Genomic DNA, 20,707 nt, shown 5'->3' with positions numbered 1-20,707 from the left:
TTTGAGATTGCATTCATTTTACCCTCACGAATTTCACCCCAGAGGGCTTAAAGTATTACTGACCTTTGCAATTTTTTGTTCCTTCGCCTAACTTTTTCTATTAACTATATTTAATTTTAATCTGATTTTCTACTGACAGTTTTCCTTCTTTTTATTTTCTTTGTTTGATTATAGCAACTCCTATGCTTTTATAAACTGCATTCTTTGTATTTTATTCGATATATCTTCTTTTTTTAATTTTAATACTTTAAAAGGGCTAATTGCCATATGTGCGGTTTGTGGATCATGATCAAATATTAAATCTGAAATATACACTCCTTTGCTAGACCTTTGATTCAACAGCTTGAGTTTCTGGTCTTGTAACTGTTTAAATGATGGTTTTTTTATCTGGTTGTAGAAAGATTTATGATTCACAATCACAAATCTTTATTATCACTTATGATAATAATCAAAAGTGAACAAGTGAATCTTGTTCGCTTTTGATTATTATTGCTCTTGACTTATTGTAGCTGCAGATCACTTATCAGCAGTTATTTTCGCTTTCTCTCCTTTTACTTTAAATTCTTAAGAAGCAGATTCGTCTATGACCCCTCCACAAAGACCCTAAACTTCCAGCAAGACAAAAAACTCCTTAAGCTAAATCTCTGACAAGTTTTTTGCAAACCCATTCTTCCTGTTTTTTGTTCTGGGTGATTGTCTCTTTGTCCTTCTTTTCTAAGTAGCGTTAGACAATTTCATAAGATAAGAAATAACGCTAAACTCTAGTATTTTGTGACTAGTAGTATTTGGGCCTATGTCAAATTTCATTCAGGAAAGAGAAAATACTGGCTATTTTCCAGACAAAACGTGTTCAGATACATGTACAGTACATAATAAGTAATTTTTGTCCAAATAAATGAGTTGCATCAGTCTCATAGGTTTGAACGACCTTGTTGATAGGTTGCTACGACCTTGTTGATTGGATTTTTTTTCCAAAGAAATTGGATGGCAATGAAAATTTCTTTCATATAGTTCTAAAGCTGCTCTCACATAATTCCCATGCTATTTACATAGTTTTTCTTTATTCTCTTTCTTGAGAACTTATCCCTCGGTAACCATTTTGTAACACTCAGAACACAAATCCCTAAATTATTCACATGCAATGACCTAAATTATATATTTTTAAATTATAATTTCTCTTATATATTTCATGGCTCTTACGTAACTCACCTGCAACTACACTGCTTTGTTCATTCATGTGAATGTATTCCTTATAAGTCTATTTATAACATTCAAAACGAGCATTGCAACTTATTCTCATGCAAGGGGGTAAATTAAGAATTCTAGATACCACCATTCAAATATTTAAAGATTAATCCTTTGCTATTGAAAATTTTACCTTGTGACAAGCAGAACCTAGCTTGTTTTTCTCTTTCCTGAGGATTCGTACTTCAGAGAATTGAAAAACTGAGAATATATGCTTTAGAAGAAAACCTCAAACTGATAATTGTATAGCGTTAAATCGAAAATTGTAAATATCGAGATTCATTTTTTTTAGAATACTGTCCATTACCATTGAATATTATACATCCTAACTATGCATGTTTTTTTTGCACTTATCCTATTATTAAGTTCGAAGCTTTGCCTGCTTTCGCTGCGCAAAACATTTGGTAATTTGGCAATTACTTCTAGAAGACATCCAGGTTTTTTCTTGCTTTTACTTAGAGTAAATAATTGGTCGCACTGCAGACAAATGGCTTGAAAATATTATACTGTCAATTTTCCATTTTTCGTCATTATTATATATATTTTATTGGATTATATCAGATTAACGACGCTTCTTGACTACTAAGGTCCCTGCGTCGGCCCTGCAGTGCATTGCTGCAGCATGATTCGATCTCTGGGTCCCGTATTACCAAGCTAAGGTCAAACCCACTGCGCCACCACAGGACTATATATTTTATTCTTTTTGTATTTTTGAAAGTTAAAGTTTTTAAACTACTTTCAGTAGCTCTTAATGTTTTTAAGTTAACAATAGAAAATAGCTAGTCGAAGTTAGTTTCATCCTGTCCACTTCAATAGATAACCAAATGTTTTCAGTAAAATCTTGAATTGTTGGTGCTGAATAATCTTCCCTTGGAAAATAACTAGTACAAACAGGTAAATATTCTATATTTGTATAAATGATCTACGAATGCTTATTCTAAAGGAAAATAAAAAATATTGAATGTACATTGGGACAAAACATTCAAAATGTGCGCTAATGACTTGTACATCAGTTAAAGAGCAAGAAAGACGTAAGCTATTAGTTCAATTAGTTTATTCCAAATTAGTCAAATAGGTTATTCGTTCGAATTTTGTAAGGAAGTCGAATTCTGATTCAGCAGCCGGTTCGACGTTAGTAAAGGAACAAAAGTATCTGCAAGTTTGGCAAATGTTTGGTTCAATTCTATGTCTGATTGGGATTGAACAATTGTTTTTCCGATCCGCAAAATCATGTATGAAATCTGTAAATGTGCTGCTAAAAATATCGTTGTTTTCATATTTTTAAAGCGTACTTGTTTTGAGGAATTCTCCGAGAAGAACTCACAGGATTTCATTTTCTATTAGATACATGACCGTTCTCTGTCAGAACATAAAACAACTGTAAATTGTTTGAATTGGCTCTCTCTCCATCTTTTCTCTCTCTCTCTCTTTCCCTTCCTTCCTTCTCTCTCCCTCTTTATTAAATGTATTTTTGTAAGTAATTATTTTTTAATTAGAAGGAGTGCTCATTTTATAGATAGAGAAAGGAATGCTTTTTTTCCAGACATAAATTATCCCTTAAGAGTCAAATCTAATAGAATCACTTAAATTATTTCATACCTTTCCATTTTTGAAAAGCTAGAGGCTCAGTGTACTGAAACATTGAATAACCATAAACCATTTTTTGTTTTTAGTTTAAAGCTGTAGTTTTTAAATATTCGATCTTTATTTTTTCTATTTATTCTAAAATAGTAAATTGAAAAATAGCCTAGATAGATATGGTAAATAAATAGCTAAATAATTAGATAAATAGCTAGAATAGACAAAGCATTTATTTTTCTTTTTAACTCGTCACATAAATATTCTTGAAAATATTTTGTACCCGTATGTTTTCAAAAATTTCTTCTTTTTTTTCCAGTCACTTTTTGTTATAAATTGGTGCATGAAGATCGTATTCTCTTTTAAAATTTTGTTAGAAGGTCTAGCACATCGTTTCTATTAAGAAGTGCCCTTAGAAATGTCGTAATAACTCAAATTTATTCTTAGTCACTTAATTTAATGGTGAAATTACAGATAAGCCTAGCAAACCTGAAGCTCTTGTCGTTAAGAAGATGGATGAGGCAGTACTTCTTGAATGGAAACCTCCTGCAGATGACGGAGGACTAGATATTTCTAAATATTCCATTGAAAAGTTAGATCTAGAAAAACACCAGTGGATGAAGGCAAGTCTCACTTCTGATTGTTTCCTACTACTAAAACTCACTTCGAAATCCTTAATTTTCCCCAACAAATTTTCTTCATCAAACTATTTTATTTTATGCGAAAAAAGTGTAGTGGATGGACAACAGACTAAATATCCGTTTGGCAAAATGAGTAAAATTGGACTTCGTAGCTTACACTAACATTTACGAATTCACCAGAATGTTAATACTAGATTAAATCCGTTTCTAGTATATTAATGCTAATCTATAAAAATTTTTGTCCTCTTATATTTATTTATTTAGCTTTTGATAGTCACATCCAAATTAGATCTTTTTTGTAACTTCTGGAATTTAATAGTTAGTTGGTAAAGTTATTTCTAGGTATTATTATTCGCTGAATGGATTAAAATAATATAAACCAATTTTCAACTTGTGTTTTTATGTTTTGAAAGGGGTAAAGGCATTCATAGCGGCTTTCAGGGTGGGTATTCAGCCTAAAAGAAAAAAAAGGGCGAATAAGCGGAAGGATTAGATGAAATTATATTAAAAAAAACAGTTATAGATTTCACAGAAAGCTCGTGTTCTAACCTCTCCCTATTTTTTGACTTCTTGTTTGGTATTGACTATAGTCTTTCCATCATAAATTTCTTGTTAACTGCTCAAACTTTTTTCTCTTTGCTATACAGTGCTAATTCCTTGTTAGAAAAATTGTTTTATTCCAACTGCGTCTTTTTGCAGTCTAGAATATCGAATCTCAAATCCATTGAGTCTAGTTTTTATAGTTTTTCAGGTTTTATTGTCTTAGTGCTAGAAGTCTCTTAGGACTTTCCTTAAGGTTCTTCCTAATATAAAAATTAGTAAAAAAAATGACTTATTTCATTTTGGTTATTAAATATTATACAATTTTGTTAACAAGCCGATTTTTAAAGTATGAATTATCCAATATGAAATGATCTGAGTCTCATTTGCTATACTCAAACAGAAGAGCAGCCCGTAGTGTCCTAGACAACTTTTTAACACCATGGTATTTGCACAACAAAGCAAGAATCAGCAGCATAATTTTTTACTATTTACCTTCTTAATTGATTTTGCCTCTGAAAGATTCAAATTTTTTCTAAGCAAATGTTTTTAGTAAATTTTATGATCGTCAAATTTTTCAGGTTGCGGATGTAGAAAGCAGTATACACACCTATATGATTCAAGATCTTGCAGAAGGCTCAGAATACTTATTCAGAGTGGTTGCTTGCAATCCAATAGGCCTATCTGAAGCAACAGAATCTGAAACAGTTCTTATCAAAAGCACTGAAGGTATATTATTTCCACTTTAGATTGTAGCATGTTTGTTTGGGTTATAGTTTCCCGTTTAAGGTGGACACTTCCCAAATTTTGAACTATTTCCCAAAAGAAAACTGAACCCTTACATCAACTGTAGAACTCCTAACTATAGAATAGGAAAGTGACTGGAAACCTCAATTCTTTAGGACGAATAATAAAGGTTTTTTGGAGATTTACAAATTGAAAAACAACAAAGGTGCCACTCGTATTATTTTCTTGAGTGCATAAGAGTCCTATTGCTTCAAGTGTGTTTTTCCTCACCAAAAATTACTCGTAGATAAAACACCTCAATATGGTATCTAGCTTTGTGACAAATTTTTACAAAAAAAAAAAACAACAAGGGCGCAAAATCGTTTGAACAGTTTCGGGTAGTAAACATATATTTTTAAAAAAGAAACTAACAATTTGGCAGAGCTTCTGTTGGCTCCAGTTAAGAAAAAAACCTTGAAAAATATAAAATGAAGAAAAATAGTCCATTAGCACTAATATATATATATATATATATATATATATATATATATATATATATATATATATATATATATATATATATATATATATATATATATATATATATAAATTGATGAAAAGTTTAGATAACTAATTTTTGATGAAAAGTTTCCTCCTTTTTGAGATTAAATTTGGAAGTAGGTTTATTTTTTTCAGCCTTAGATAATGAATTTTTGTTTCAGAAGTTATTAGAAAGTGAAGTGTAACCTTAATATATTTTTCATGGTCTTATTATATTCTTATTTTATTTTACGTTGCTAATGCACGTGTAAGTTCAACTGCAGTATTTTACTAAGAACAAAATTCATCTTGTTTCAATATCTATTATTACCTAATATTAATTTATTTCGGTGTTCATTTTATTGATGGAACAAATAAATATATAAAATTTCCATAGCTTAAAGGCTGCTAGTCAATTAGACTTGTCCATAGAGTGGCCAACTCTAACAGTCCAGCCTTAAAAAATCATTAGGACTAGTTAAAACCTGGATACTAGAAAAACCTTTATTTTAAACGAATTTCAATTCAAGTCATTATAGTGCTTAATATTAGTTAAAACTCTGTATTCTTAAAATCTCCCTATGAATGGGTCTTGATTTCAAATGGAGATGTTTCGACGTTAATGTGGTTTGTTTTTGTACGAAGAAAAAAGAAACTAAGTTGACAAAAAATTGATGAAATTACATGCTAAAGGGACAAGTATGGGATTTTAAATAAGAGAAGCCATCCCTGAAAGCTTTATTTACCTAGCTTAACAGCCTTCTGAGTAAAAAAAGCTGTTGAACTGCAACTGGTATTCTAGGTTCAAGATGTTTTTCTGAACAAACTAAAATATAGTACTTCGAATACATCCTCTTCGGGCATAAGTTAGGCTAGTGTTCGGAAACTGTGGCTCTTTAGCCGCATGTGGCTATTTGGCTCCTTAAGTGCGGCTCTGGCATAAATACCTGTGAGTATGTGCACAAATTGCACCGAGGGCATTGGTTAGTTGTCCACTACGGGTGTGCGGCCCGGGAAGATTTACGTATTTCAACAAGGCTGGTTAAAGTTGGCTAGGTTAGAGTCGGCCTTCTGAAAAAAAATCTCCAGAATATTTAGATTTTTTCCGAAATAAAATTTACTTTCCAATATATTCCCGAAAGTTATATTTCATTCTTCCTCGAAGTAAAATTTTTGCAAGTAAATATGATACTAATTGTTAGTTATCATTGTCGTATTTTATTGTTTTAAAAAGTAGAACTGTGACAAAGAGTCAAACTTTAGCGTAAAGATCGGGATGTTGAGGAGGGGACAACCCCTTTCATATACGGAATAATTTCTGTTCGTTTTAAGTTTCAATATCGTTCCTTACTTGCAGTTAAAAAAAACTTGTTTTTTTTATTTAATTTTTGTTATAAGGAACTTAGCTTTGTTAAGCAAAGTTTCAAAAATTACGTTAAGCAAAGTTTTAAAAATTATATGTGGAAGAACAATAGTGTTGTAAATATTTGCCATGAGTGGACAGTTAAATATCAAACTAGTTTTGACCATTGAAGCGTAGGAAAAGAGGAGGGCTAGATTTGTTGTAATTTTTCGTAACTTTTATAATTTTTAATTCCTTTCTTATTTTAATATACATGTCTTTCACTTAGATAAACCAAGCGCACCACGTGGGCCATTTGAAATCTCAGGGATGACAGACTATTCATTTACTCTGAAATGGCTTCCACCAGAATCAGATGGAGGATATGAAATTCTAGAATACCTTGTTGAAAAAAGAGAAATGACGAAAAAAGCATGGCAAAAGGTAATATAATGGATCTTTGTCCTATGAAGTTACAGAGGACTTTTTGTTAATCAATTGGCTCAATTATTTTTAGTAATTTCTTTCTTTCATCATTTAGCCCATTAACTATGGTCCTACCGATTGAACTGGAAATTGTCTCACTGTCAAATAAATTTGAATTATGCACAATAGTGAGTAAGAAAAAAAACAATTCTGTTTCGTGTTAAATGAGATTCTTAATATTTTCTTTGAATATAATAAACAAAAAAATAAACAGTTACAATATCTGTCTAACTTTATAGTGCGTAAAGAAAGGAAACCAGCTACAATTCATTTAAAGGCGGATATCATGCACACACAAAGAACCTTGCATTTTCCCTCATAGAAAAAATTAATAGGAAATGAAAAAAATCTTCCGTTTTGTATCTTTGAAGTTCACCAAAACAAATGCACACTTTTAAAACCAATGGCAAAAACCCCTATGTCTATAAAAAAAAACTTCATCTAGTTAATTTATATGTTTAAAAAAATGACAAGCTTCTAAAGCGTAAAATAGTCTAATCAGAAAAACTAAGTGAGATACGGGAAGAGCTGCTGAATTTCGTGGAAATTTTTTTTTTTATTGAGATTCAAGAGTGTAGTCACGTGTGTAATCAAATGGCTTGTGGTTAAACCCTCCCTCGTCCCCCATCCTAACACCCCAAAAGGTTTATATTATATTTAGTTTTGTATTCTTAGTTGAAAGTTTCGTTTACGTAAAAAAGATTAAATGTACAAAAAATACTGGACTCGTTAAAACTATCTCAAATCCCTAACTATGTTATAAAATGCCCATAGTCATCCTCAGAATAATTCCTATAGAGGCTGAGCTACAACAGAAAAGATTGGGAGAATTCTACATATCTTAACATATTTTGTTTTAGTGTGTGTGTGTTTTTTTTTTTTTTTTTTTTGGTTTTTTTTTTATTAGATTTAACTAAAGTTAATGCACACAAGTTCTTCTGAAAAAAAAATTTTACTCCAATGCCTCAATTAATAGTTTGGAGTAACATCTACTAAATTTGGAATTGGATTGAATTTTATAAGTAAAAGTTTCAGCGAATTATAAGTCAAAAATTTAAATAAAAATAAATGGAGATTCAAGCTGCTTTCCCATCTCCCTAAGGAGAAGATATCCATTGAAGTTCATAAGGAGCTTATCAGTCAAGATTAAAGGAGAACGTTAGGGAAGAACACGTCCGGATTAGAGACTAGAAATGAGAGCATCACTTTCCAAATGTATTGCTTTTTAACTTAACGCTTTTGCTCAGCAAGGTCACCAGCGTAGAGGGAACTGGTTGACAATGCCGTCAGTCTTCTCGAAGTAGCCCTGTCCAGGGCTAAGGATGGGGCCTCATTTGGGTTGATGTTGCGATTGAGTAGGTACTTTATTACATCAGTCCATCTAGTGCGTGGCCTTCCTTGAAGGCGTTTCCAGCCATTTTCCGAGGGATTGAAGTCCGGGATGATCCTCGCGGAGGTGTTTAGCAAGAGACGGAGTAGGTGGCCGTACAACCTTAAAGAGCAGGCTTCTACTTGGGTAGAGAAGTTCGCCAGCTTGAAGGTCTTCGGGATATCAGTCTTGCGGATCTTCTCATACCATTTGAAGCCTTTGACTCGACGCAGGTGTCTAGCCTGTATCAACCAAATGTATTAACTACATAAAATAAACGGATGACAAAAGTGGCTGAAAAGTTAGATGCCAGGTTTTATTGTCTGAATTTCGTTTTGAAAGTAAATTCCGTTTATATTATTCTCCAATGGTGCACTGCATTCATAGTTCTGTGCATCTGTGTCAAGCAGAGCAATATGACACTAATTTGAGATCGCTTCTAGCTGTTTGTAGTTCTTAGCACTTGTTTCTAGTGAGGGTCAGATGGTGAAAAAATCCCGCCACCTGTGAAATTTGATGTCTGATACGTTTTTTAAATATGGGTTAAACCAAACAGTATTCCTCTTATATCAGTCCTTTCAAGAAACAGACCTCTAAAAAGCTGATCAAGTCACAAGGAATCCTCACAAAACGCGTGCTCACATTCTTCTCAATGCCTGACCGCACGTATGAATGTGATCAAGAAGAATCCCTTCAAAACATTGGCTGGGACACTTTTGACTATCCTCTGTGCTCACCTGACTTTCCTGCTAATGACTTTTATTTGTTTTTCCATCTGAAGTTTTTCTTTGTGGTCAGTGGGTCAGCGGTGATAAAAATCTGAAAGAATGTGTTGCATAATACATATTTGGTTGAATACACAGGAAGCAACGATCTACGAAGAAGGTATAAAAAACTTACGCCACGCTATGAAATCTTCCAGAAAAATCACGGGAGCTATGTTGAAAAATATTTTAAGAACTGTAGATTCTTGTGCAATAAACTTCTTTACTTATTTTTTTTATTGTTCTTTTATCTCCTTGCTCATGCAATATTATTTATAGCTCTTTTTAGTTTGTTAATAATCAGCTCATTATTAATTTGCTTCATTAATGCAAATTATGCAATTTAGAGTACAATGCAACACTTTAAATTTCGAATTGTCGATTGGTTCTTTCCATGGTTGATCCTTTTCAACAGTAAGTGGTGGCATTGTAACACTTTTCTCAGTCAATAGTGTTCGGGAAGAATTATCCATTTTGTCGCCATCACCATTTATTAGCTGACTTTATAGTTAGTTCATGCGAGTAAAAGAAAAAAAAAGCTTTTTTTTCTGCCGACCAATGGTTCTTGTAGCGTAGGTACCGACCTCCTGATTCTCTGCCTTCGGCGGAATGTGTAATCCGTGGTTGGGGGACAAATCTTCCGACGTGTAAATAAATGAAATTTTGAATTCAAAATTTCAACAAAGTTGAAATCGTAGTTAGTGACACTGTTGTCTGCATACGATACATAATCAATCAGCTGATTGTTTAGCTGCTGATCAGTTGATCTGATGATCTTTGTTTGACATGAAAATGCTTCATACAAGTGATATTGTTAGTGAATTATTTTTGTTGTTTCAGGTCGGCTCGACAGATGGAAATACTACTTATATAGAAGTAACACATTTGAAGAAAACTGTCACATATCACTTTAGGGTAACTGCTAAGAATTGCAAAGGATATGGAACCCCTTATGCTCCCGACGAGGGAATTGTTGTTGGAAAACGAATAAGTACGTACTCTTTTCATAGAATTTCAGTATCAATTTTTTTGTTGTGACTATCTCTCTAATATAAAAGCAATGTATTAAAAGATTGTTTTTCTTTTTAAACACAGTTATAGCCTAAAATTTTAAATAGAATTGACAGTTTTTTATATTGCTTCAATTTTTAAGATTTCCTAAAGCTTTGTCTGTTTTAAATTTGATAGTTAATCTACTGTTTAAATTGTCAAATCTGATTTATTTTTTGGCCGGGTCTGTTTTCCTCACGAAAATTTGTTGAAACAAGTTCCTCAGAGTATTAAAAATTGCCAGGACAGTGTAAATATTTTTTCTTTATGTTTTAGAGTTAAGCTGCGATTCGGCAGTTCTTTTTCATTTTGTTTTTGGGTCGATTTTGTCAATTCACTTTGAGATAGAAATATTTCCATTTTTTCACGTTTTTTCTGTTTTGTTGCATTGTGCATAAATTTTTTAACGCGAAAAACGAGTTGGGCAATATTTGCTGTTACCATTTTAAGAGCAAAAATGATGTTATCTTACTTAAAAAACAGTATTTTTCATGGTAAGGGTGTGGTGACATATTTTTAATAATAGGGATTTGGGGAAACCTGTAGCGCCAAATTTTAAGAAATGTAGGTTAAATATTTTTTTTCTGATGAGGGGCTGCCCAAAAACACGAGAGAACTATTTTTAGACCCTATTCTTCTGTAGTTTTTGAGGAGGGATCATTGAACCGGCCTCAGGAATGATGCAATTTTGAAATATGGTGCTATTGATAAAATTTAGGTATCAAATCAAAGAAAGATTCACACATACGTTTGTTTATGTATAAAATATTATTAGATGCATTGATGCATTGATGCATTGATATTTTGATTAAAACTTAAATTGATCTTTTTTTCTCGTATTTTCATTGCTGACACTTCTTATTTCTAAGCATTTTCATTTTTCATTTATTTACTTAATTCTTGTCTCGTATGATTGATGAGAAAAGATAGTGGTCAACAATGGAAGTAAGCGCAGAATTGAATTTGGAGTGTATGCATTAAATTTCTTAAAACTCTATACAAAAACTTTCTAATTGTGCAGGATCAATTGTATTTATATCTGAGTGCTCCTAAAAAGTTTTAACACAGGTCAGGTTTAGTATTTGTGATTAATGCTTAACACTATAAATTCAATAATTTTAGCGCCACCTTCACAACCGACCAACTTCAGAGTTGTTGACGTTACGAGTCGATCAGTGACACTTCAGTGGGGTCCACCAAGCAGTAGTGGAGGAGCAGAAGTTACGGGTATGTGCTCTTTTGTCTTGACTCTTCTTTTTCATTCATATTCCTCCTAGTGTCATTGTATTTCCATTCTAAACTCCTGTCAATTCATCTATCCATTTTCCTCTCATGTTTCTGCTTTCTCTCTTTCCATTCTACCATCCCTCTCTCAATCTCTATATTTTGTCTCTTTTCTTTTTTTGGTTTATCTCTTTTTGTCTTTTTTACTTTCTCACTCTTTTTTGTTTCTTCTGATTAGTAAATATTTAGCATCTCCATATGTCTTAGTATTCTCTCTCGGTATCTTTTTTTGTTGTAGGACATTAAATTTTGATCTTTCAAGATTTTATGGGGGATAAGCTGCCCATTCGGTTTGACTTGCTTTTCTGTTTATTTTCTATTATTTGTTAGATTTTGTCAGGTTCTTTGTTTGTCAAATGTCTTCAAAACCTTTCTGAAGCCTATTGCTGACACTAAGTGGGAAAGAGGGGTAAGCTAAGCCTGGAAATTTCTGTGGTAGCGGTAGAGTTTTAAAAAGTCAAGCTTGACCCTTCGTCTCTAGGTAGCATAGGGAATCTGTCAGCGCCCCTCAAAGTGGTGAAGGGGTGTAAAGAACACTAAGCTTCACATCATGCAAGGGGATGGATAATGCACTGCAGGGTAACTTTGAGGAGTGGCGCTCCTCGAGTTAATTAGACCCTAGTAAACGACACAGCATTTGCACTGAATTATGACTAATTGATAATTCTTCTGGATTTTAGTCTGTTTTAGTGGGCTTTTTTAGGCTAATTTAAATTTTCCTGACTGTTTTATCTACTATGAGTTGCCTTTCCATAGTAGCGTAAGATTTGTACATATGAATATATATTGAATCGGAGGTAATAGGCTTGAAATTGACAATGCAGGATGTCGACTGTTCTTGATAGAAGAGCATCGCTCAGTGTGGAAAACTGTGTTGTGACCAATATGGGCCCAGGATTACACAAAGCCTACTCTTAGACGTTATGCTTAGCTTATGCATATACGTTAAAGTTTTTGCATATGTAACTTCCTGTATCGGGTAAAGTTTTGAATATACGATTTCATTGCACTTTTCGTGTTCTGTGAGTAACTAAACCTTTTGTTGCACTTTATGTAGAATCCATCAATGTAGAAATACTCTCCTTCGATAGCTCTTTGTCTACATTCTTCTAATCTGAATCTACTGTGTAAAAAATGTTTCGAATCTTCCTAATAGAAATTTCAAAGTTACTGCTTAGCATTAACAGTGTTTAAGGGACTTAATAAAGTTAGTTAATCTGACAGGAAAAGTGAAGTTAATAATTTTGTCTTTCTTTTACTGATCCCCTACTTTACTTTTTATTGCTTAAATTTTTTTTATCTTATTGATGTGTATTAGCGGCTTTTTGAAATGTTTAGTTATTCTTTCCACAAATATTGATGTTGATCATTATTGTTTCGTAATGACAATTTCGTAACGATCTGTTCTTTTAATGTTTACTTTCTTCCGCAGTGCCATTTTGAATGTTCATTTGGTGGCTATAAATAAATCGCTAAATGAATACAAAGATATCTTGTTTCAACTTTCTAAAACATTTATTAGTGGATTATTTTTGAAGGCCTCTTTGAAGCATAAAATAAGCTTCCTTCCGTATTTATAGTCACACATTTGTGTGTTTTAACCTTTCTTTTTCCTTCTTTGGATTTATAACCATTGCTCGTATTTTTTTTTCTTACCTACGCTATCTTTTAGGTTATATTGTTGAGAAAAAAGTGGAAGGAACTGATAAATGGGAGAAAATAGTCACACTGGACTCAACTGTAACTCTGTATGTAGTACAGAACTTAAAAGAACGGTCCGAAAAACTGTACTTCCGAGTTACAGCTGAGAATCCAATTGGACTAAGTGAGCCTGCTGAAACAGGAGCAGTTGCTCTTAAAACTCATGCAAGTAAGTGCTTTCAAACAAAGCTGTTCATCAATCTTCTTTTATTTCTAATTTTGATGTTACTAAATGTTCTTCAACGTGACAAACCTTTACCAATGACAATATAATTCAAAGCACAGTAAAATCATGGTTACTCAACATTACTCGGTGGATCGCTAACAATTAATGAAATTTTAAATGGTTTGACCCTAATCATCTAGAGTTTAGCATTCAAAGATCTTATTTTTCATTTATCAAGAACGGTAAATGATTTTCATTTCCTACAGTAAGGTAAAGAATATGACATTAGACCCGACAATCTCTACCGTTGGTGCTGATCTCCGTTCCATGGCCCTTCAGCCAGGAAGTTGCAAAGGGGGGCTGGGGGTCAGACATTTTGTGCTTTCTCACACCCTTCCTGCTTACCTTCTCCAGATTCCTCCAAGTATCCATTTAGAGCTGGATCGACTCTGGTTGAGGCTAGTCAAGGCAGTGACCCTTTGTTCCCAACCAAATAACCAACGGCACCAGGAATTGAAATATCCATAATCCATAATCCAATTCATAATCCAATCGCTTCATGTTGGATTGTGAATTTAGTCTTTTGAATTGGCCTTGGTTCTTTTATCTATTATGCTTAGCTATTAGGAACATTTCATCTTGTCATAGATGTCAAATAGACGGTACGGATGTGTCACCACCCCCTTATACTCTGTTAATTTAACCAGTAAAAAAATGGTGTCCAAAAAGTTTCTGTGCAAATCACCGCAATACAGGTAATTTAACAGATTTCACATTGATTTAGCCAAGATTTCAATCTTGGTCCATAAAAAGAGCCGCATTGGTCAAATTCGTTATACCCTTTCCCATTCCCTGCAAATGTGCTGGGTAGTGGCTCCTTTGCCTCTTATAATGTCTTTTAATCATATTATTAACGTGCCAATTTCTTCTGTTTTTCTATTATTATTATGTTCCTATGATATCTACAAAAGAAAAATGTATTTATAATTTTTTCTCCAACCACCTTGATTTTGACGTGATTTAAGGATACAAAATCAGCTTGGTAACTAATGGCTTTTTCAATACGGACAAATTTCCGTGCCTAATTAGCAAACGGGTCTTTTGCTTTGGTTAGCTTTAAGTCTTAATTATTGTATCGTATCGTTTTTCCTTTTTATTTACATTGTCTAAACCAAGGTTATTTCTTTTCCAATTGTGGATTAAATTTTTGGCAAGTATTTTGAATATTTCTTCTATTTCCACCAATGAAGAAATTCCTTTGGTGCTTTTGAAGACCGCACTGCCATTCCATGACGTATAAATAACAGTCCAATATTGAAAATCCTTTTGTTAGACAATGAATCACAAAAAAATAATCTCTGGACATTTCGGTCACACTAACAGTAGCTGTCATCAACAGGTACACCTATTAATCTGCTGATGACGGCAGATTAGTTAATAACAATTGAAAAAACAAGTCTTAGTCATCTTATACATTCACACGAGATAGAACAAGTGCAAAATAGGTTATAAACTCATTATAAGGACGACAAAATATACGAAGAACAAAGCTTCTGCACCATACGGTGAGATTATGCGACATTTCAGGAAACAAAACTTTGTAAGGTTTATCGCCTTCTCGTTTTATTTATATCTGTTCCACCTGATTTGCCCAATGTCGTTATGAACATGGCACTGAAGTCGTTTTCTTATTTGCTACTATATACAAACAAGTGAAGTATTTATTTTGTACTGACATAGATTTATTGTTAGCTGTACCTGGCCCACCTACTGCACCTCTTGAAATACGCCCAACTGGTCCTCATTCAATTATTGTGGAATGGGGTGAGCCAGAAAGTGATGGTGGTGCTCCAATTGAAGGATATGTCCTAGCTGCCCGAGATACAAGGAAAACCATGTGGATGGAAGTTGGGACTGTAGAAGCTGGGGTGACAAGACTGAACATTAAAGATATGCAGGTTAGTATAAATTAACTTAAGTTCCAAAATTTGTTTAGAAATAGAGATGTAGACATAAAAAGATAAATTCAGTACACAGAGTAAAATCAGAAAAGAAAGAAACATGTAGAATTAATTAACATGACAAATTTTCTAAGAACCTTCATAGAAGTTCCTATTTAATTTAACATTAGAGCTATAGAAATAGAAATAGATATTTACCATAGATAGTCAAATTTCAGAAAAAAGGGTAAAGAATTAAATAAAAAGGAACAATCAAACTAGAAAACAAGAATTGAAATGAAAAACCCTGTAAAACATAAGGAAAATATTTGCCAAAGAAAACAAAATAGAACAAGTGTCTGGAATTAAGGGACATGCCTAGCATTCTAAGAACTTTCATAGACCTTCCTAAAGTTTAATTGAAAATTTGCTGGAAAACTAGAAAAATGTATTTGCCATAGATAACCGAGATAACAATAAGAATGTACTGGATTAAATTATCAGCTAAGAACATCAATAGAATCTCATAAGACTCAATAGACAATGAAACTACAATACTAAGGAAATCCATTTGCCATAGGTGGTTGAATGGGAAAAAAAATGTCTGTAATTGATTTGTATGGTAGATCTCTTAAGAACTTTCATAGAACTCGCTAAAATCTAAGCAAAAATGGAAGTAGAAAAATAAAAAGAAATATTCGATATTAAACAGATAATCCAATAAAAAAAAAAGAAAACTTATCCAGAATTAAGGGATATAATGAACTTTTAAGATCTTCAATAGAACTTCCTAAAATAAAATTGAAAATTTGTAATAAAATAAAAAGAAAAATTTGCCATAGGTAGCCAAATTATAAGAAAAATATCTAGAATTAAGTGAAATAACAAACTTATCAAGACCTCGATAAGATTTACTAAGAATTAAGATGGAAATATAACTCTAAGAATGAAAAAGGATAAATGTCATGAATAACAAGATTAAAAAGAAGTATCTGGGATGAAATGACTAAATGAACTTTATAAGAGCTTCTGTAGAATCTCACAAAACTTTATTTGAAAAATAGCCGGTGAAATAAAAAATATTTTTTTCTAGAAAAATAGAAAAAATAAAAAAAAGATACCAGCAAATTTAAAATACATCTTGGAATAAGTGACATGACAAACTTCCAAACAATTTCCCTAAAATTTATCTGAAAACTTAACTGTAAACCTAGGAAATATATTAGCAATAGCCAAAATTTCATGGAGCCTTCTGGGCTCCATGTATGATTCAAGATGTGTACTTTTGTTGTTGTGTATGTATTGTTGTATAATGTTGTTAAATGTCGAAAAAAAAGAAGAATTAAGCAGAAGGATGATAATACATCTGTCTAAGATCTACATAATATATCTATCGACAGAGTGTGTAAAAATTTAATTTTCTTGTGATATCGATTTTAAGAGCAGTTAATATTTGGGACATTTTAAGAACCCTGCTGTTAGGGTAAAATCCTCCAACTAGGATAGAAGTGAAATATTTTGGAAGAAGATTTCTCTTTTCATAGAATTCTGTATGTTTGATGGAATCTCACTGAATACAGAAAAAAGTTCGATGACGCACAAAAACTATAAAAATTCTTTGTGTAAAGAACAAATTGTAGATTATTATTTCTTTTGAAATATAAAAGTAATTCAAAAATTACGGACTTGTATAAATTTGAGTTTGTGTCTCTTTGTATGTTTTTCGGGATTTTTTTGTGAAAGTGAGAATTTTTCCCAAGTTGTTGCGAGCGTAATTGCAGTGATAAATTGAGGAAATGACGATTTCAAATAAATTCAAATTTATGAAAAAAAAACAATAAATTTCAATATAAATCTTAATTCTGTTTAGGAACCTGTTTGAAATTTTAGTTTATGGGTTTGTCTAGCGAATTTCAAAATTTAATTTGGTGGACGCATAACGCTAAATTTAAGCTATTGAAATATAGTAAAACTATTGTCTTGTGCTGAGATATTAAAACCATGGGACTATTTCGGCTACCAACAAATCAACGCAGCACCTAGCCTCCTGAGGCCACAACTGCTATGCGCGCTCCTCCTCCGTCCCGATCTATTCAAAGCCTCCTTCTTTACACCTTTCCAGGAAGATCAAATTTCCCTTATATATTATATTATTTTTTCCCTTGTATATTATATCCTTTACGACAGCCTCCCATCCCAACCTAGGATGACCTGCTATCTGTTTATCCCTTGATGGTTGGCCAAAAAGGACAACCTTTGGCAATTTGTTATGCCTCATCCGCAGAACCTGCCCTAGCCATCTTAACCTTTCTATCATTAGCGCCCCAGAAAGTGAGTTTGAATCACCGTTTTCGTATATCCTACTGTTTGAAAATCGGTCAGTAAGCCAGGTACCCAAAACAGTCCTTAGGCAATTTCTCTGGAAAACATATAGCAAATCTTTCTCAGTTTTTCGGAGCTATCATGCTTCAGAATAATATTTAATTGCTCTCATCACTTTAGCTTCCAATATTCTGATCTTGGCTCGTAGACTCATCTTGCTACCCTTCCAAACTTGTTTCAACTGTAAAAAAAACTAGCGAATTTCTAGCGAATTTCAAAATTTAATTTGGTGGACGCATAACGCTAAATTTAAGCTATTGAAATATAGTAAAACTATTGTCTTGTGCCGAGATATTAAAACCATGGGACTATTTCGGCTACCAACATATCAACGCAGCACCTAGCCTCCTGAGGCCACAACTGCTACGCGCGCTCCTCCTCCGTCCCAATCTATTCAAAGCCCCCTTTTTTACACCCTTCCAGGAAGATCAAATTTCCCTTATATATTATATTATTTTTTCCCTTGTATATTATATCCTTTACGACAGCCTCCCATCCCAACCTGGGATGACCTGCTATCTGTTTATCCCTTGATTGTTGGCCAAAAAGGACAACCTTTGGCAATTTGTTATGCCTCATCCGCAGAACCAGCCCTAGCCATCTTAACCTTTCTATCATTAGCGCCCCAAAAAGTGAGTTTGAATCACTGTTTTCGTATATCCTACTGTTTGAAATTCGGTCAGTAAGCCAGGTACCCAAAAGTCCTTAGGCAATTTCTCTGGAAAACATATAGCAAATCTTTCTCAGTTTTTTGGACCTACCATGCTTCAGAATAATATTTAATTGCTCTCATCACTGTAGCTTCCAATATTCTGATCCTGGCTCGTAGACTTATCTTGCTACCATTCCAAACTTGTTTCAACTGCAAAAAAAAAAAAAAAAAAAAAAAAAAAACACCAAGGGCTTTGGTCAACATCTTCACTGCACCCACTGTCTTTACCAATAATACTACCATAGTATGTAAAGCTGTCCACTTGATCGATCTTTTCGCTACCCAGTGTCAACTTTTCACCTTCACTTATTCCTAGCCTTATTGACTTAAAACTAATTTTCATACCTAATCTAGCACACTGAATTCACAATACTCTAGAAATTCATTCATTTTACTTACACCTTCATCTGGGATGCTTAAGGCATCAGCCTACTGTAAGTCAAGTAAAGTTTTTTCTTCCCACTTGATTCCATATTGAACGTGGCTGGAGTGCAACTAACCCCCCTCCCAAACTCAATTCCCGAAATACATTCAATCAAAATTTTCAGATAGCCACTTTATTTAACGTAGTTGAAATATTTAGAAATTATGTCTTTGAGGATGACACCCCCCCCCATATCCCTCAGGGCAAGGGATATAAGTTATGCCCTGGGGGCATATAAGGAATATATAGAAAAGGTGATCATAAAAACTCCGGAAGGGGCTCATTTGATTAAAAATCAGATGTTATAGTGCCCTTTTACAGATTCAGAGTGATCAGAGCGTGGATCCCCCCACACCTCAAATTTTCCCGAAACAGATCTGATAGAAATTTTGAGATGGCCGTTTGTTGTCGTAGAAACTTCAAAAAGAGCTCATTCGATTGTAAATTGAAAGGGCTAGTACTCTTTTTAATAGGCAAAAGGGATTGGAGGGTGACTAACCCTCCTCCTATGCCCACCATTTACTCAAATCGATCTAATCAAAATTTTGAGATTGCCATTTTGTTTAACGTAGTTGAAAGTTCCGGAAATTATATCTTTGAGGATGACTGTCCCCAACATATAAGTTTATATGTTATAAGTTTTACCCTGGGGGCATATAAGGTATGTATAGGAAGTGTTATCTTATAAACTTCGGAGGGGTCTCATTGGATTGTTAATTAGAAGATTCATAGTGATCGGAGGGTGGAGCCCCCCTCCAAACCTCATATTTTTCCAAATCCACCTGATAGAAATTTTGAGATGGTCATTTGTTGTCTTAGAAACTTTGAAAAGAGCTCATTCGATTTGAAACTGAAAAGGCTAGTGCTATTCTTGATGGTCGAAGGTTATTGGAGGGCACTAATCCTCCTCCCACGCCCATTATTTCCTCAAACCTATCTAATCCAAGTTTTTAGATGGCCATTTTTTTCAACGTAATTGAAAGGTCTTGTAATTTTGTCTTTTAGGATGACAGACCCCCAGAGCCCTCAGGGCAAGGGTTATAATTTATGCCCTTGCACATATAAGGTATATATAGAAAGGGTGATCGTATAAACTTTGGATGAGGATCATTGGACTGGTAATCAGGAGTTCTAGTGCCCTTTTTAAGATTCAAAGTGACCAGAGGGTGGATACACCTCCATACCTCGTATTTTTTCGAAATACATCTGATAGAAATTTTGAGATGGTCATTTGTTGTCGATAAAATTTCAAAAACAGCTCATTCGATTAGAAATAGGATGAGCCAGTGCCCTTTTTAATAGTTTAAAGTGATTGAGTGGTAACTACCCCCCCCCACCCACGCCCACCATTTCCCCAAACGCATCCCAATAAAATTTTGAGATAGGCATTTTGTTCAACATAATTAAAAGGTCTGAAAGTTGTGTCTTTAAGGATGACAAACCCCCACAGCCCTTAGGGCAAAAGTTTTATGTTATGCCCTGGGAGCATATAAGGTATATATAGAAAGAGGGATCGTATAATTTTTGGTGGGGGCATGTTTGTACTCTTTTTAAGATTCAGAGTGATCGGAGGGTGGATACCTCCCCCACACCTAGTATTTTCCCAAAATGTATCTGATTTTAATTTTAAGATGGTCATTTGTTGTCTTAGAAACTTTGAAAACAGGTCATTCGATTGGAAATTGAAAGGGCCAGTGCTATTTTTGGTAGTCGAAAGTTATTGGAGGACAGCTAACACCCCCCCCCCCCCCCCCACGTCCACCGTTTCCCCAAACACATCCAATCAAAATTCAATCAAAAATTGATTACGTAATTGA

At 33.6% G+C, this 20,707-nt stretch overlaps 1 protein-coding gene across 10 annotated transcripts in view; it reads left to right on the top strand.

Annotated features, from left to right (window-relative positions):
• LOC136033704 (titin-like) overlaps positions 1-20,707 on the top strand; it is a 369,666-nt gene that overhangs the window by 341,908 nt on the left and 7,051 nt on the right. For all 10 annotated transcript variants that reach the window (XM_065714570.1, XM_065714567.1, XM_065714566.1 and 7 more), the window contains 7 exons: positions 3,298-3,446; positions 4,586-4,733; positions 6,902-7,056; positions 10,072-10,222; positions 11,404-11,508; positions 13,238-13,435; positions 15,185-15,390. In XM_065714570.1, coding sequence (XP_065570642.1) covers positions 3,298-3,446; positions 4,586-4,733; positions 6,902-7,056; positions 10,072-10,222; positions 11,404-11,508; positions 13,238-13,435; positions 15,185-15,390 — 1,112 coding nt within the window. The remainder of the gene's footprint in view (positions 1-3,297; positions 3,447-4,585; positions 4,734-6,901; positions 7,057-10,071; positions 10,223-11,403; positions 11,509-13,237; positions 13,436-15,184; positions 15,391-20,707) is intronic.

This window comes from Artemia franciscana, chromosome 12, assembly GCF_032884065.1.
Source record: "Artemia franciscana chromosome 12, ASM3288406v1, whole genome shotgun sequence".
NCBI classification, from domain to species: domain Eukaryota; kingdom Metazoa; phylum Arthropoda; class Branchiopoda; order Anostraca; family Artemiidae; genus Artemia; species Artemia franciscana.
The sequence above is the reverse complement of the archived record's forward strand: the minus strand, read 5'-3'. Positions and strand labels throughout refer to the sequence as shown.